At 43.6% G+C, this 18659-nt stretch overlaps 1 protein-coding gene across 5 annotated transcripts in view; it reads right to left on the reverse strand.

The window, feature by feature from the left end:
- Nucleotides 1-11434: 11434 nt before the first annotated feature.
- The window catches only part of LOC115139575 (eukaryotic translation initiation factor 5-like), a 30354-nt gene continuing 23129 nt past the window's right edge, over nt 11435-18659 (reverse strand). For all 5 annotated transcript variants that reach the window (XM_029677118.2, XM_029677116.2, XM_029677114.2 and 2 more), the window contains exons 9-12: nt 18202-18363; nt 14643-14807; nt 14323-14463; nt 11435-11826 (exon numbers count right to left, since the gene is read on the reverse strand). In XM_029677118.2, the coding sequence (XP_029532978.1) occupies nt 11728-11826; nt 14323-14463; nt 14643-14807; nt 18202-18363 (567 nt within the window). In that variant the 3' untranslated portion in view covers nt 11435-11727. The remainder of the gene's footprint in view (nt 11827-14322; nt 14464-14642; nt 14808-18201; nt 18364-18659) is intronic.

Raw genomic sequence — 18659 nt, forward strand, 5'->3', positions numbered from 1 at the left:
CAGCCTCTAAGATGTAGGGTTGAGTAACCGGATGGTAGCCGGATGGCTATTTAACAGTCGTCTGGCCTTGAGATCGCTGTTTTTCGGTCTCTCTGGCCCAGCTTTGATGCACCTGTACTGACCTCGCCTTCTGGATGATAGCGGGGTGAACAGGCCATGGCTCAGGTGGTTGATGTTCTTAACAATCTTTTTGGCCTTCTTGTGACATCAGGTGCTGTAGGTCTCCTGGAGGGCAGGTCATTTGCCCCCGGTGATGCGTTGGGCAGACCGCACCACCCTGAGGTGGTGGGCGGAGCAGGTGCCATACCAGGCGGTGATACAGCCCAACAGGATGCTCTCAATTGTGCACCTGTAAAGGTTTGTGAGGGTCTTGGGCCAAGCCAAATTTCTTCAGCCTCCTGAGGTTGAAGAGGCACTGCCTTCAACACACTGTGGGAGGACCATTTCAGATTGTCAGTGACGTGTACACAGAGGAACTTAAAGCGTTCCACCTTCTCCACTGCGGTCCCGTCGATGTGGATAGGGGCGTGCTCCCACTGCTGTTTCCTGAAGTCCACGACTCAGCACCTTTACATTTATTGAGGGAGAGGTTATTTTCTTGGCACCACTCTGCCAGGGCCCTCACCTTATCCCTGTAGGCTGTCTCGTCATTGTTGTTGTTTCGTCTGCAAACTTGATGATTGAGTTGGAGGCGTGTGTGGCCACTCAGTCATGGGTGAACAGGGAGTACAGGAAGGGGCTGAGCACGCACCCTTGTGGGGCCTCTGTGTTGAGGATCAGTGAATTGGAGGTGTTGTTTCCAACCTTCACCACCTGGGGGCGGCCCATCAGGAAGTCCAGGACAGTTGCACAGGGCCCCCGAGTTTAATTATGAGCTTGGAGGGTACTATGGTGTTGAAGGCTGAGCCACAGTCAATGAACCGAATTCTTACGTAGGTATTACTCTTGTCCAGGTGAGATAGGGCAGTGTGCAGTGCGATGGCGATTGCATCGTCTGTTGATCTGCTGATCTAAGAGGTGATATGATCCTTATCCTTAGCCTCTCAAAGCACTTTCACACAGCATTTTCACATAGGTGTTATTTTTGTACAGGTGGGAAAGGGCAGTGTGGAGTGCAATTCAGATTGCGTCATTGGTGGATCCGTTGGGGTAGTATGCGAATTGGGGTGGGTCTAGGGTATCCGGGAGGATGCTGTTGATGTGAGCCATGACCAGCCTTTCAAAACACTTCATGGCTACTGACGTTAGTGCTACGGGGCGGTAATCATTTAGGCAGGTTACCTTCGCTCCCTTGGGCACAGGGACTATGGTGGTCTGATTGAAACATGTAGGTATTACAGACTCGGTCAGGGAGAGGTTGGAAATGTCACTGAAGATATTTGCCAGTTGGTCCGCGCATGCTTTGAGTACACGCCCTGGTTATCCTTCTGGCCCCATGGCTTTGTGAATGTTGACCTGTTTAAAGGTCTTGCTCACATCGGCTACCGAGAGCGTGTAGTTCCTTGAGGGCCGTCGTGGTATCGGCTTGAGAGGAAATATACATGGCTGTGACTATAACCGAAGAGAATTATCTTGGGAAGTAATACAGTCGGCATTTGATTGTGAGGTATTCTAGGTTGGGTGAACAGAAGGTCTTGAGTTTCTGTATGTTATCACAATCACACCATGAGTCGTATTCCTGGTCGTAATGCTGGTCAGTTACCGCCACTCTGATATCCAAAAGTTGTTTCCGGCTGAATGTAATAAAACAAAAACTTTTAGGCTAATGATGTAAGAAGTTTGAACTTGGAGTGGAGGTAAGATTAGGAATTGGAAACTACTTGTGCGGGGCTCTTAGTTCATGCGGCCATCTCGTTCAAGGGTCATGTGATCCCCCCGATATATATATTTTTAAAGATATGTATGTACAGTACGAGTCAAAAGTTAGGACATACCTACTCATGCAAGGTTTTGATCTTTATTTGAACTATTTCCTACGATGTAAAATAATGGTGAAGACATCAGAACTATGAAATAACACATGGAATCATGTAGTTGAACAAATCAGGTGATTGTGGAGGCCATGTCATCTGATGCAGCACTCCATCACTCTCCTTCTTGGTCAAATAGCCCTTACACAGCCTGGAGGTGTGTTGGGTCATTGTCCTGTTGAAAAACAAATGATAGTCCCACTAAAAGCAAACCAGATGGGATGGCGTATCGTTGCAGAATACTGTGGTAGTCATGCTGGTTAAGTGTGCCTTGAATTCTAAATAAATCACAGACAGTGTCACCAGCAAAGCACCATCACACCCCCTCCATACTTCATGGTGGGAACAACACATGTGGACATCATCCGTTCACCTACTCTGTGTCTCACAAAGACACGGCAGTTGGAACCAAAAATCACAAATTTGGACTCACCAGACCAAAAGACTGGTCAAATGTCCATTGTTTGTGTTTCTTAGCCCAAGCAAGTCTCTTCTTATTATTGGTGTCCTTTAGTAGTGGTTTCTTTGTAGCAATTAGACCATGAAGGCCTGATTCACGCAGTCTCCTGTGAACAGGTGATGTTGAGATGTGTCTGTTACTTGAACTCTGTGAAGCATTTATTTGGGCTGCAATTTCTGAGGCTGGTAACTCTAATGAACTTATCCTCTGCAGCAGAGGTAACTCGAAGGTCTTCCTTTCCTGTGGCAGTCCTCATGAGAGCCAGTTTCATCATAGCGCTTGATGGTTTTTGCAACTGCACAAATGTTCTGCATTGACTGACCTTCATGTCTTAAAGTAATGATTGACTGTCATTTCTTTTTGCCTATTTAAGCTGCTCTTGCCATAATATGGACTTGGTCTTTTACCAAATAGGGCTGTCTTCTGTATGCCACAGATACCTTGTCACAACATAACTGATTGGCTCAAACGCATTAAGGAAAGAAACTCCACAAATGAACTCTTAACAAGGCAAACCTGTTAATTGAAATGCATTCCAGGTGACTACATGATGAAGCTGGTTGAGAGAATGCGAAGTGTGTGCAGAGCTGTCGTCAAGCGTGGCTACTTTAAAGAATCTAAAATATATTTTGATTTGTTTAACACTGTTTTGGTTACTACATGATATCATATGTGTTATTTTATTTATTTATTTTACCCCTTTTTCTCCCCAATTTCGTGGTATCCAATTGTTGTAGTAGCTACTATCGTGTCTCATCGCTACAACTCCCGTACGGGCTCGGGAGAGACGAAGGTTGAAAGTCATGCGTCCTCCGATACACAACCCAACCAGCCGTACTGCTTCTTAACAAAGCGCGCATCCAACCCGGAAGCCAGCCGCACCAATGTGTCGGAGGAAACACCGTGCACCTGGCAACCTTGGTTAGCACGCACTGCACCCGGCCCGCCACAGGAGTAGCTGGTGCGCGATGAGACAAGGACATCCCTACCTCCCTAACCCGGACGACGCTAGGCCGTCGCCCCACGGACCTCCCGGTCGCGGCCGGTTACGACAGAGCCTGGGCGCGAACCCAGGGACTCTGATGGCACAGCTGGCGCTGCAGTACAGCGCCCTTAACCACTGCGCCACCCGGGAGGCCCATATGTGTTATTTCATAGTTGTAATGTCTTCATTATTATTCTAAATAGTAAAAATATGAGTAGCTGTGTTCAAACTTTTGGCTAGTACTACACACACACAGAGTTGAAAAGTCGGAAGTTTACATGCACTTAGGTTGGAGTCATTAAAACTCGTTTTTCAACCACTCCACCAATTTCCTGTTAACAAACTAAAGTTTTGGCAAGTCGGTTAGGAGATCTACTTTGTGCATGACAAGTAATTTGACACAATTGTTTACACACAGATTATTTCACTTAATCACAATTCCAGTGGGTCAGAAGTTTACATACACTGACTGTGCCTTTAAACAGCTTGGAAAATTCCCCAAAATTATGTCATGGCTTTAGAAGCTTCTGATAGGCTATTTCAAATCTAATGTATTTATGTAGCCATTCTTACATCAGCTGATATCTCAAAGTGCTGTACAGAAACCCAGCCTAAAACCCCAAACAGCAAACAATGCAGGTGTAGAAGCACAGTGGCTAGGAAAAACTCCCTAGAAAGGCCAGCACCTAGGAAGAAACCTAGATAGGAACCAGGCTATGAGAGGTGGCCAGTCCTCTTCTGGCTGTGCCGGGTGGAGATTATAACAGAACATGGCCAAGATGTTCAAATGTTCATAAATGACCAGCATGGTCAAATAATAATAATCACAGTAGTTGTCGAGGGTGCAACAGGTCAGCACCCCAGGAGTAAATGTCAGTTGGCTTTTCATAGCCGATCATTCAGAGTATCTCTACCGCTCCTGCTGTCTCTAGAGAGTTGATAACAGCAGGTCTGGGACAGGTAGCACGTCCAGTGAACAGGTCAGGATTCCATAGCCGCAGGCAGAACAGTTGAAACTGGAGCAGCAGCACGGCCAGGTGGACTGGGGACAGCAAGTAGTCATCATGCCAGGTAGTCCTGAGGCATGGTCCTAGGGCTCAGGTCCTCCAAGAGGGAGAAAGAAAGAGAGAGAGAATTAGAGAGAGCATACTTAAATTCACACAGGACACCGGATAAGACAGGAGAAGTACTCTAGATATAACAGACTGACCCTAGCCCCCCGACACAAACTACTGCAGCATAAATACTGGAGGCTGAGACAGGAGGGGTCAGGAGACACTGTGGCCCCATCCGATGATACCCCCGGACAGGGCCAAACAGGCAGGATATAACCCCACCCACTTTGCCAAAGCACAGCCCACACACCACTAAAGGGATATCTTCAACCACCAACTTACCATCCTGAGACAAGGCCGAGTATAGCCCACAAAGATCTCCGCCACGGCACAACCCAAGGGGGGGCGCCAACCTAGACAGGAATATCACGTCAGTGACTCAACCCACTCAAGTGACGCACCCCTCCTAGGGATGGCATGGAAGAGCACCAGTAAGCCAGCCTGTAATAGGATCACAACATCATTTAAAAAAAAAAAAAAAATTATTTCACCTTTATTTAACCAGGTAGGCTAGTTGAGAACAAGTTCTCATTTGCAACTGCGACCTGGCCAAGATAAAGCATAGCAGTGTGAACAGACAACACAGAGTTACACATGGAGTAAACAATTAACAAGTCAATAACAACAGTAGAAAAAAAGGGGCAGTCTATATACAATGTGTGCAAAAGGCATGAGGTAGGGGAATAATTACAATTTTGCAGATTAACACTGGAGTGATAAATGATCAGATGGTCATGTACAGGTAGAGATATTGGTGTGCAAAAGAGCAGAAAAGTAAATAAATAAAAAACAGTATAAAAACAGTATGGGAATGAGGTAGGTGAAAATGGTTGGGCTATTTACCAATAGACTATGTACAGCTGCAGCGATCAGTTAGCTGCTCGGATAGCTGATGTTTGAAGTTGGTGAGGGAGATAAAAGTCTCCAACTTCAGCGATTTTTGCAGTTCATTCCAGTCACAGGCAGCAGAGTACTGGAACGAAAGGCGGCCAAATGAGGTGTTGGCTTTAGGGTTGATCAGTGAGATACACCTGCTGGAGCGCGTGCAATGGATGGGTGTTGCCATCGTGACCAGTGAACTGAGATAAGGCGGAGCTTTACCTAGCATGGACTTGTAGATGACCTGGAGCCAGTGGGTCTGGCGAGGAATATGTAGCGAGGGCCAGCCGACTAGAGCATACAAGTCGCAGTGGTGGGTGGTATAAGGTGCTTTAGTGACAAAACGGATGGCACTGTGATAGACTGCATCCAGTTTGCTGAGTAGAGTGTTGGAAGCCATTTTGTAGATGACATCGCCGAAGTCGAGGATCGGTAGGATAGTCAGTTTTACTAGGGTAAGCTTGGCGGCGTGAGTGAAGGAGGCTTTGTTGGGGAATAGAAAGCCGACTCTTGATTTGATTTTCGATTGGAGATGTTTGATGTGAGTCTGGAAGGAGAGTTTGCAGTCTAGCCAGACACCTAGGTACTTATAGATGTCCACATATTCAAGGTCGGAACCATCCAGGGTGGTGATGCTAGTCGGGCATGCGGGTGCAGGCAGCGATCGGTTGAAAAGCATGCATTTGGTTTTACTCGCGTTTAACCTGTTGCTCCTACCCTCTACTTTTTTGAACATTTTGTTAAAAATCGCGCAACATTTCAGCGCCCTGCTACTCATGCCAGGAATATAGTACGTTCATATGGTTAGAATGTGTGGATAGGAAACCCTTGGACGTTTTTAAAACTGGTTAAATCACGACTGTGGCTATTACATAACGTGTGTTACATCGGAAAGCGCAGGAAAACCTGATCACAGAAAATGGAAATAAATATCCTTGCGCCACTTCAAGCAATTGTTAACAGTGAGCCGAATTAGATAAGACCGAGCATTCAACTCCCACAGCATCCCCATGTTGTCTAGAGTCTTGTGAATTGAATCCTCTTTGATTCTTGGTTGAACCGAAAGAGGGGCACGACTTACCTCCGGTCTCCGCCCAGATCATTCCGGAAGAGCTCTCTCCTGAAATTTTTTCCAAGACGACAGCTAATGATATTTACATCGCCTACGGATGATTTTTATCGCTTATTAACGTTTACTAATACCTAAAGTAGCATTACAAACATATTTCGAAGTGTTTTGTGAAAGTTTATCGTCTACTTTTTGAATTTTAAAAAATGACGTTACGTTGTGAAATCGCTGTTTTTTTCATTTATCACACAGTCTACATATAACGATATCTTGGCTTTATATGGCCCGATTTAATCGAAATAAAGACCCAATAGTGTTTATGGGACATCTAGGAGTGCCAACAAAGAAGATGGTGAAAGGTAATGACTGTTTTCTATTTTATTGTGCGGTTTGTGTAACGCCGAAATGCTAATTATTTTCTTTTTTTGTAGTGTATTGGTGCATGCTATCAGATAATAGCTTCTCATGCTGTCGCCGAAAAGCATTTTAAAAATCTGACTTGTTGCCTGGATTCACAACGAGTGTAGCTTTAATTTGATACCCTGCATGTGTATTTTAATGAACTAACATGTCTAATAATACTGGTACTAAATACTTCTACAGAGTTTAAGTATGCATAAACCCTGATATGGAATACACTTAAGGTGTTTATTAACAACTTAAATGACGGCTACAGTATTATTCAACTTAGTCTGCTTCTACGTAACTGCTTGCTTGCTAACCCGGTCTGCTAACTGCTAGCTTGTTTAGCCCCGGCCTACTAACTGTTAGCATCGGACTGCTAACTGTCTGAATCGCCGTGGACCCATATGTTCACTTGGCTACGCATGCCTCTAACATCAATATGCCTCGTCCATTACTGTCCTGGTTAGTGATTACTGTCTTATTTCACTGTAGAGCCTCTAGCCCTGCTCAATATGCCTTAACCAACCATGTTGTTCCACCTCCTACATATGCAATGACATCACCTGGTTTAAACATCTCGAGACCATCTCTCTCTCATCATTACTCAATGCCTAGGTTTACCTCCAATGTACTCACATCCTACCTTACCTTTGTCTGTACACTATGCCTTGAATCTATGCTATCGTGCCCAGAAACCTGCTCCTTTTATTCTCTGTTCCGAACGTGCTAGACGGCCAGTTCAATATAGTCTTTAGCCGTACCCTTAACCAACTTCTCCTCTGGTCCTCTGGGGATGCTCCACTCCCACTCCCCAGGTGCTCTCATTTGTTGACTTCTGTAACCGTAAAAGCCTTGGTTTTATGCATGTTAACATTAGAAGCCGACTCCCTGAGTTTGTTTTACTCACTGCTTTAGCACACTCTGTTAACCCAGATGTCTTAGCCGTGTCTGAATCCTGGCTTAGGAAAACCACCAAAAACCTTGAAATCTCAATTGCTAACTAGAAAATGTTCCGCTAAGATAGAACTGCCAAAGGGGTCTGTGTTGCAATCTACTGCAAAGATAGCCAAGAGTTCTGTATTACTATCCAAGTCTGTACCCAAACAATTCGAGCTTCTACTTCTAAAAAAAATCACATTTCCAGAAACAAGCCTCTCACTGTTGCCACTTGCTATAGACCTCCCTCTGCCCCCAGCTGTGCCCTCGATACCATATGTGAATTGATTGCCCCCCATCTATCTTCTGAGCTCGTGCTACTAGGTGACCTAAACTGGGACATGCTACAGGTACAACTCCAAATCCGTAAACACGGGCACCCTCACAGAAGTCATTCTAACTAACTCGCGCTCCAAATATCCCTCTGCTGTTTTCAATCAAGATCTCAGTGATCACAGCCTCATTGCCTGCATCCGTAATGGGTCTGCGACCAAACGACCACCCCTCATCACTGTCAAACGCTCCCTAAAACACTTCTGCGAGCAGGCCTTCCTAATTGACCTGGCCGGGGTATCCTGGAATGACATTGACCTCATGTCAGTAGATGATGCCTGGCTATTCTTTAAAAGTGCCTTCCTCACCATCTTTAAATGAGCATTCCCCATTCAAAAAATGTAGAACTAGGAATAGATATAGTCCTTGGTTCACTCCAGACCTGTCTGCCCTTGACCAGCACAAAAACATCCTGTGGCGTTCTGCATTAGCATCGAATAGCCCCCGTGATATGCAACATTTCAGGGAAGTTAGGAACAAATATACACAGGCAGTTAGCTTTCCTAAGGCTAGCTTTTTCAAACAGAAATTTGCATCCTGTAGTAGTACTAACTCAAAAAAGGTCTGGGACACTGTAAAGTCCATGGAGAATAAGAGCACCTCCTCCCAGCTGCACAATGTTCTGAGGCTAGGAAACACTATCACCACCGATAAATCCACTATAATTGAGAATTTCAATAAGCATTTCTAAGGTCTTCGAAAGCCAAGTTAACAAACAGATTACCATTTCGAATCTCACCGTACCTTCTCCACTATGCAATCTGGTTTCAGAGCTGGTCATGGGTGCACCTCAGCCACGCTCAAGGTCCTAAATGACATCATAACCGCCATCGATAAGAGACATTACTGTGCAGCCGTATTCATCGACCTGGCCAAGGCTTTCGACTCTGTCAATCACCACATTCTTATTGGCAGACTCAACAGCCTTGGTTTCTCAAATGATTGCCTCGTCTGGTTCACCAACTACTTATCTGACAGAGTTCAGTGTGTCAAATCGGAGGGCCTGTTGTCCGGACCTCTGGCAGTCCCTATGGGGTACCACAGGGTTCAATCCTCGGGCCGACTCTCTTCTCTGTATACATCAATGATGTTGCACTTGCTGCTGGTGATTCTCTGGTACACCTCTACGCAGACGACACCATTCTCTATACATCTGGCCCCTCTTTGGACACTGTATTAACTAACCTCCAGACGAGCTTCAATGCTTCAATTCATCTTCTGCACATCTACCATTCCAGTGTTTCAATTGCTATATTGTAATTACTTCGCCACCATGGCCCATTTATTGCCTTAACTCCCTTATCTTACCTCATTTACACTCCCTGTATATAGACATTTTGTTTTCTTTTGTTCCGCTGTATTATTGACTATGTTTTGTTTATTCCATGTGTAACTCTGTTGTATGTGTCGAATTGCTATGCTTTATCTTGGCCAGGTCGCAGTTGTAAATGAGAACTTGTTCTCAACTAGCCTACCTGGTTAAATAAAGGTAAAATTAAACAAATAAAGTCTGACGGTGACATTGGTTTTGACATTCAGTTCCCTATTTGCACTCAGGTATCAATTTATTAATTATTTTGACTTTTCATTCTTATTTTCGTAGGATTATGTAATGTCTATTTTCCTAAGTTGAATATATTACATGAGTTGAGCACTGCCCTGCTATTCATTTACATCTTTGCTTGTTTGTTGTTGCTGGATTCAAGTTGAAACTGTCGGTAATAGCGCCCTCTACTGTTTTACGTGGGAATAGGACTACTTGTATGAGCTTCATGAAATCAATTCATTCCCGATCTTGTGAATGTAGTTGAAAACTGCTGATTCCATAGTATTAAACTTTTTCCTAAATATGTCATTCTCGGCCTGCTAAATTTGTGTGTTCACTCATTTATAATCCCCTTATTCTCGTAAAAGAAAACACTAACTCAAAGTCCAGACAATGTAGGAACAAAGGACTGTACCTAATGCTAATAAGGTATTTTTTGATTATTTGTTATACATTTGCAAATATGTTTAAAAACGTGTTTTGATTCTCTCATTATGGGGTATTTTGTGTAGATTGATGAGAAAAACAAATGTAATCCATTGTAAAAATCCAATGTAACAATGTGGTACAAGGGAAGGGAACTGAATAGTTTCTGAATGCACTGTGCCTATAGATAGTCTACACATTGTGTTAAAGTGTGTTTAAAATTCATTTGTAATTTTTTGTTAACCATCTACACAATTTTTTTTTTTGTAAAGATGAAAAACAAGACACTAATATTCAACAAGTATTCACCCCAAGTTAATTCGTCTTAGAAACATTTTTGGCTGCGATTACAGCCGTGTCTTCTTGGGAGCTTTGCACACCTGTATTGTGCAATATTTGCCCATTATTCTTTTCAAAATTCTTCAAGCTCTGTCAAGATGTTGGGTTTCATGGCTAGAGAGCATTTTAAGTCTTGCCATAGATTTAAGCAGATTTAAGTAAAAACTAGAACTAGACCAAAGTAAGATTCAAAGGAAGATTCACTGTCTTCTTGGAAATCAACTCATGTGTAGATTTGGCTTTGTGTTGTAGGTTATTGTCCTGCTGAAAAGTGAATTCCTCTCCCAGTGTCTGGTGTAAAGCAGACTGAAGCAGGTTTTCCTCTAGGATTTTGCCTGTGCTTATCTACATCTAGTTTATTTTCATCCTGAAAAACTCCCAATAGTTGATGTAGATCAATGACAAAAATTACAATTAAATCTATTTCAATCCCACTTCGTAACACAAAATGTGGAAAAAGTTCCAAGTGGGTGTAGACTTTCAATGGCATTCGTACATCCTGCTGTAGTTCCCTGTTAATCACAGATTATGTGAACTCACTGCTGTCTAGTGGATTTAGAACCTGCAGCCAAATCCCAAATGACCCCAAAGTCAGTTGGAAATCCATACAGGAGTTGCTTGTTGCACATTTTACACCATTGTCATTTTAGCGTGACATATCTATTCTCACGTTAACATGTTTGGGATATTCCTAGGTAGACTGACTACTAGCCTCAACTTTAGTAGAGATCATAACATTACCATTTGTAGGCGAAAATAGTATCCATTTTACTCCACTATGAAAAACAATCATATTGGTGTAATACCTACAGGCATTGAAGAGTAAACCACACCAGTCCAATTCATTGTCAGCTTCCGTTTCGTCCCTGTATTCAGTATGCTGGTATCGGATCTGCCTTGGGAGTTTTTGGAAACATTATTAACCATGAAAACACCTGAAACTGTTTTCCTATAGAAACAACACAATTAAATAAGGCAAACATTATTTAATGATTGGAGAGGAAAATATTTCAGGGAGAAAACAAATGCAGCATTTGTATTTAGTCTCTAGTATCAACCAAAAAATAACAACTCTTCATCCATATACAAACACAACATCTCATCACTTCATCTAGCGCAAAGTAAATAGATTCATCTCGCAAAGCTGGATGGTAGCCAAAGCAGCAGGTGGGGTGAGGGTCGACCAGGACCAAAGGCATGCTGTTATTATTTTCATCATAATCGCTTGCAAAACATGTCGGTGGAGGCTTGTTAAGTTTTGCTTTTAGATGGCGTCGATGTCAAAGTCGTCCTCTTCCTCTGCAGGCTTCTCTGGTTTCACAGTCTCCACTTTCAGCTCGCGGACAGAGGCTGAGTAGACCACCTGGGAGGAAAGAAGAGGGGGGGGATGTTAATTGGGTGAAATTAAAGACACTGCGGTGCCACTTGTTTTTCACCAGGCACATCAGTAGGATGCATAAGTATTCTGTACACTCGAGTCAATACTTTGTTGAAGCACGTTTGGCAGTGATTACAGCTGTGAGTTTTTCTGGGTAAGTCTCAGAGCTTTCCACACCTGGATTGTGCAACATTTCACCATACATTTTTTCAGAATTCTTCAAGGTCGGTCAAATTGGTTGTTGATCACTGCAAGACAGCCCTTTTCAAGTCTTCCCATAGATTTAAGTCAAACCTTTAACTCAGCCACTCAGGAACATTCACGGTCTTCTTGGTAACCAACTCCAGTGTAGATTTGGTCTTGTGTTTTAGGTTATTGTCCTGCTGAAAGGTGAATTCATCTCCCAGTGTCTGGTGTAAAGCAGACTGAACCAGGTTTTCCTCTAGGATTTCCCATTTCCATAACATGACACAGTCACCACTATGCTTGAAAATATGGAGTGGTACTCAGTAGTGTTGTATTGGATTTGACTCAAACTTAACACCGTATTCAGCTCAAAATGTTTATTGCTTTGCCGACAACAGAATGAATGTTTGCTTTAAAAAAAGAATGTGTACAGGCAACCTTTTCACTGTCAATTAGGTTAGTATTGTGGAATAACTACAATGTACAATGTTGATCCAGCCTCAGTTCTCCCATCACAGCCATTAAACTCTGTATCTGTTTTTAAGTCACCATTGACCTCATTTTGAAATCCCTGAGCGGTTTCCTTCCTCTTCAACAACTGAGTTAGGAAGGACGCCTGTATCTTTGTAGTAACTGGGTGTATTGATACACCATCCAAAGTGTAATTAACTTCACCATGCTCAAAGGGATATTCAATGTCTGCTTTAAAAAATATATATATTCACCCATCTACCAATAGGTGCCCTCCTTTGTGAGACATTGGAAAACCTCCCTGGTCTGTGGTTGAATCGGTGTTAGAAATTCACTGCTCGACTGAAGGACCTTATAATTGTGTGGGGTACAGAGATGTGGTAGTCATTCAAAAATCATGTTAAACTTTGGGATAGGGGGCAGCATTTTCACTTTGGGATAAATAGCGTGCCCAATTTCAACTTCCTGCTACTCATGCCAAGAATATAAGATATGCATATTATTAGTAGATTTGGATAGAAAACACTGAAGTTTCTAAAACTGTTTGAATAATTTCTGTGAGTATAACAGAACTTATGTAGCAGGCAAAACCCCGAGGACTAACCGTTCAGAATTTTTTTTTCTTTTAGGTCTCTGTCTGTTGGGGGAGTTCTCGTTGGCAAACAATATTTCTTAGGAACTTGTTTTAGTTCCTACCGCTTCCACTGGATGTCATCAGCCTTTGGAATTTGGTTGAGGTTATTCATTTGTGCAATGAACAAGTAGGCCATCTAGGAACTGGGTAACACTGTTGAGAGTGCACAAGACGTGAAAAGTAGCATGGTTTGTCGTCTTCCTGTATTGAACACAAATAGACCCGTCTACAATTTGATCAATTATTAACGTTTAAAAATACCTAGTTGTATTACAAAAGTAGTTTGAAATATTTTGGCAAAGTTTATAGGCAGCTTTTGTAATATTTTGTAGTGACATTGCGCATTTTGGAAGCTGTTTTTTTCTGGAACAAACGCGTCAAATAAATGGACATTTGGATATATATGGACGGAATTAATCGAACAAAAGGATCAATTGTGATGTTTATGGGACATATTGGAGTGCCAACAAAAGAAGCTCGTCAAAGGGAATGCATGTTTTATATTTTATTTATGCGTTTTGTGTAGCGCCTGCAGGGTTGAAATATGCTACCCTCTTTGTTTACTATTGTGCTATCATCAGATAATAGCTTCTTATGCTTTCGCCGAAAAGCCTTTTAAAAATCTGACATGTTGGCTGGATTCACAACGAGTGTAGCTTTAATTGAGTATCTTACATGTGTGATTTAATCAAAGTTGGATTTTTATATAATTTTTTAAAAAATTGCCCAAGTGGGACACAACCGTCCCCTATACCATAAGAAGTTTTAAACACCATTATTGCAAGTCCATGCAACTTGTGACTTGTTCAGCACACTTTTGCTTCTGAACTTATTCAGGATTGCCATAAAGGGGTTGAATACTTATTGATGAAAGACATTCAAGCTTTTCCTTTTTTATTACATTTGTAAAAATTTAAAACAGTATTCCATTTTGACATTATGGGGTATTGTGAGTAGGCCAGTGACAAAATCTAAATGTAATCCATTTTAAATTCAGGCTGTAACAATAGATATGTCAAGGGGTGTGAATAGTTTCTGAAGGCACGGGATCTGAATAGGTCCATGGTAAGAGGAAACCTTGCGACAGTGGCCATTTTCATGTCAGTGCCATAATACCAAACCTGTGTCTATATGCACCTGACGGGAATGAATGTCTATAGGTAAAATCAGAGGCAGTGATAAGTCATTACCTCCACATTATCTTCATCTTCCTCCTCGTCCGCCCCGCTGCCCTCGCTCTCCTCTTCCGCTTCCTTCAGCCACTTGACGAACGGCGCTGCCTTGGCGTGGATCTCTTTGGCCAGCTCCTTGGACACGTATTTCTTGGACACCTGACAAGACATGATTTCACAGGTTCTAGTGTAGGTTACAGTCTCCTCTTAATATGTAAAATATCTTGGACGGGTCTCTTGCAAAATAAGTGACCTTCATGACACTGACCTGGGGAAATACAGAGTTGAAAAGAAGAAAAAAATATCCCACCATCCCTGTTGACAGTCACCCCCTTTACCTTCTCAGCCCAGGCCAGGATGACGTCCTCCTCCAGGAGGTCGGCGTCGTACAGGTCTTTGAGGACAAGGGGCACGCGGGGCAAAAGTTGGGACTGGTGCAGCTTCACCAGACACTCAAAGCCACCCAGCAGGTACTTCTGGGCCTTCTTGTTGTTGTGGGTAAACTGGACACCAGAGAAATGTTTTAAATTGACGGTGCAGATGGAGTTTGAGCAAAACCCAACAGGATTATAGCCATTTCTATTGCCACAATCAATTTTGTTGAGGTTACAGTGGGGAGAACAAGTATAGGGGACAGGGCGACTGCACCGTATTGAGGGGAGGATGGATGGGGCCATGTATCGTGAGTTCTTGGCCAACAACCTCCTTCCCTCATTAAGACCATTGAAGATGGGTCGTGGCTGGGTCTTCCAGCATGACAACGGCCCGAAACACAGCCAGGGCAACTAAGGAGTGGCTCCGTAAGAAGCACCTCAAGGTCCTGGAGTGGCCTAGCCAGTCTCCAGACCTGAACCCAATAGAAATTCTTTGGAGGGAGCTGAAAGTCCGTATTTCCCAGCGACAGCCTCGAAACCTGAAGGATCTGGAGAAGGTCTGTATGGAGGAGTGGGCCAAAATCCCTGCTGCAGTGTGTGCAAACCTGGTCAAGAACTACAGGAAACGTATGATCTCTGTAATTGCAAACAAAAGGTTTGTGTACCAAATATTAAGTTCTGCTTTTCTGATGTATCAAATACTTATGTCATGCAATAAAATGCAAATTAATTACTTAAAAATCATACAATATGATTTTCTGGATTTTTGTTTTAGATTCCGTCTCTCACAGTTGAAGTGTACCTATGATAAAAATTAGACCTCTACATGCTTTGTAAGTAGGAAAACCTGCAAAATCGGCAGTGTATCAAATACTTGGTCTCCCCACTGTATGTCCGTACACATTGCTAGTGTTAAGATTACTAAGCATATCTCCGTCAACAAGTGTTGTGACACTGCTTCATGTCTTATGCGTTATGGAACCCACAGTTCGCAAACACCAACTATAGAAACCATAATGCTGAAGTCCATCAAATGGCATCAGGGCACAGACCTCATGCCCAACAACTGATGTGACGGCACTGACCTAATGCAAATTTCAGACCAAATGGCACACAAGTAGTGTGACAGCACTGACCTAATGCCCAGTTTGCGTTAACAGAGGTCCTTGTAAGCTCAGTTGGAAGAGCTCTTGCAATGACAAGATTGTGGGTTCGATTCCCAGTACCACCCATACGTAAACATTTTTATTTTTTTCAATGCACACCTGACTGTCAGTCGATTTGGATAAAAGCATCTGCCATATAGCATATATTTATTATATTAACAGGTGAGGAAGACATTTCAGTTGAATGCAATCAGTTGTACAACTGACTAGGTTTCCCCCCCTTTCCCTAACAACTAGAGTAGCAGCTCTGACCCTCACACTCGAGCGCTGCAAGACCTGCAGCTCCGACAGAGCTTGTGGAGCGGTCTGCATTTTTCACGCAGCAGGCGGACAAACAACTTCAGGATTAAAATATTTTAGTCCCGCAAAATATTTCAAACGGTCATCTTTGTTTTGAATGCGTTACCTATTGTATTAAAAGTACCTGTCACACTATTCATGAACTATCAAAGGATAATTCTGCTTCAAGTTCAGTAACCTCCCTCAACTCTAGTGTTGTGTGCATGCGAGATCAAATGTGCATATTAAATATCCTGTGTTCCATGCTACAGGCATGGGAGGAAAAGCATAATTTCCATGGTAATTAAAGAGGTATACCTAACGATTTGAGCAGCACTTAATCTACAGAGTCAGACAAACTTTTGGATACCATTTTAATGTCCGTGTCCACTATGAAGGAACATCGAGGAAGTTTAGAGCGCAAATACCAAATAAACTTAGCAAAAAAAGAAACAGCCCTTTTTCAGGACCGTGTCTTTCAAAGATAATTCGCAAAAATACAAAAGCCTTCACAGATCTTCATTGAAAAGGGTTTAAACACTGTTTCCCATGCTTGTTCAATGAACCATAAACAATTAATGAACATGCACCTGTGGAACGGTCGTTAAGACACTAACAGTTTACAGACGGTATGCAATTAAGTTCACAGTTATGAAAACCTTAGGACACTAAAGGGGCCTGTCTACTGACTGAAAAACACCAAAAGAAAGATGCCGAGGGTCCCTGCTCATCTGCGTGAACGTGCCTTGGGCATGCTGCAAGGAGGCATGAGGACTGCAGATGTGGCAAGGGTAGTAAATTGCAATGTCTGTACTGTGAGACGCCTAAGACAGAGCTACAGTGAGACAGGACAGCTGATCGTCCTCGCAGTTTCAGACAACACCTGCACAGGATCGGTACATCCGAACATCACACCTGCGGGACAGGTAAAGGATGGCAACAACAACTGCCCGAGTTACACCAGGAACGCACCATCCCTCCAGTGCTCAGACTGTCCGCAATAGGCTGAGAGAGGCTGGACTGAGGGCTTTTAGGCCTGTTGTAAGGCAGGTCCTCACCAGACAACACCGGCAACAACGTCGCCTATGGGCACAAACCCACCGTCACTGGACCAGACAGGACTGGCAAAAAGTGCTCTTCACTGACGAGTCGCGGTTTTGTCTCACCAGGGGTAATGGTCGGATTCACGTTTATCGTCGAAGGAATGAGCGTTACACTGAGGCCTGTACTCTGGAGCGGGATCAATTTAGAGGTGGGGGGTCCGTCACGGTCTGGGGCGGTGTGCCACAGCATCATCGGACTGAGCTTGTTGTCATTGCAGGCAATCTCAACTCTGTGCGTTACAGGGTAGGCATCCTCCTCCCTTATGTGGTCCCCTTCCTGCAGGCTCATCCTGACATGACCCTCCAGCATGACAATGCCACCAGCCATACTGCTCGTTCTGTGCGTGATTTCCTGCAAGACAGGAATGTCAGTGTTCTGCCATGACCAGCGAAGAGCCCGGATCTCAATCCCATTGAGCACGTCTGGGACCTGTTGGATCGGAGAGTGCGGGCTAGGGCCATTCCCCCCTAGAAATGTCTGGGACCTGTTGGATCAGAGGGCGAGGGCTAGGGCCATTCCCCACAGAAATGTCTGGGACCTGTCGGATCAGAGGGCGAGGGCCATTCCCCACAGAAATGTCTGGGACCTGTCGGATCAGAGGGTGAGGGCTAGGGCCATTCCCCACAGAAATGTCCAAGGACTTGCAGGTGTCTTGGTGGAAGAGTAGGGTAACATCTCACAGCAAGAACTGGCAAATCTGGTGCAGTCCATGAGGAGACGACGCACTGCAGTGCTTAATGCGGCTGATCTCCACACCAGATACTGACTTACTTTTGATTTTGTCCCCCCTGTTCAGGGACACATTATTCCATTTCTGTTAGTCATGTCTGTGGAACGTGTTCAGTTCATGTCTCAGTTGATGAATCTTATGTTCATACATATATTTACACGTTACGTATGCTGAAAATAAACACTTTTAGTTTAGCATTAGCGCAACGACTAAGTATCTACCAGCATGCTAGTCGGAGACTCACTCTGAGGAAGTGACGTTTGTACTTCTTGATCTGGTCGCGTATGTTCTCATCCATCAGCAGCTCAGTCAGGATCAGCGGGGCCGTGTCCTTCACGTCCAGACGCTCCGCCTCCGCCAGGATCTCTTTGTCCGAGGAGTCGACGGCATCGTCCTCCTTCTTATGCTGTGGAGGGACAGAGTGAGCCACTCAGAGACATCTCACAAACAGTTATGAGGACATCTTGAGGCAGCTTTCCACTCACTAATTTTCGTTATTGATCCTTATACAACTGATATATACACAGTAACAGTCAAGTTAGGACTTACCTACTCATTCCAGGATTTTTCTATATTTTTACTATTTTCTACATTGTAGAATAATAGTGAAGACATCACAACTATGAAATAACACATATGGAATCATGTAGTAACCAAAAACAGTGTTTTCAAAATAGACGTTATATTTGACATTCTTCAAAA

Source organism: Oncorhynchus nerka, linkage group LG13 (assembly GCF_034236695.1).
Source record: "Oncorhynchus nerka isolate Pitt River linkage group LG13, Oner_Uvic_2.0, whole genome shotgun sequence".
NCBI lineage: Eukaryota > Metazoa > Chordata > Actinopteri > Salmoniformes > Salmonidae > Oncorhynchus > Oncorhynchus nerka.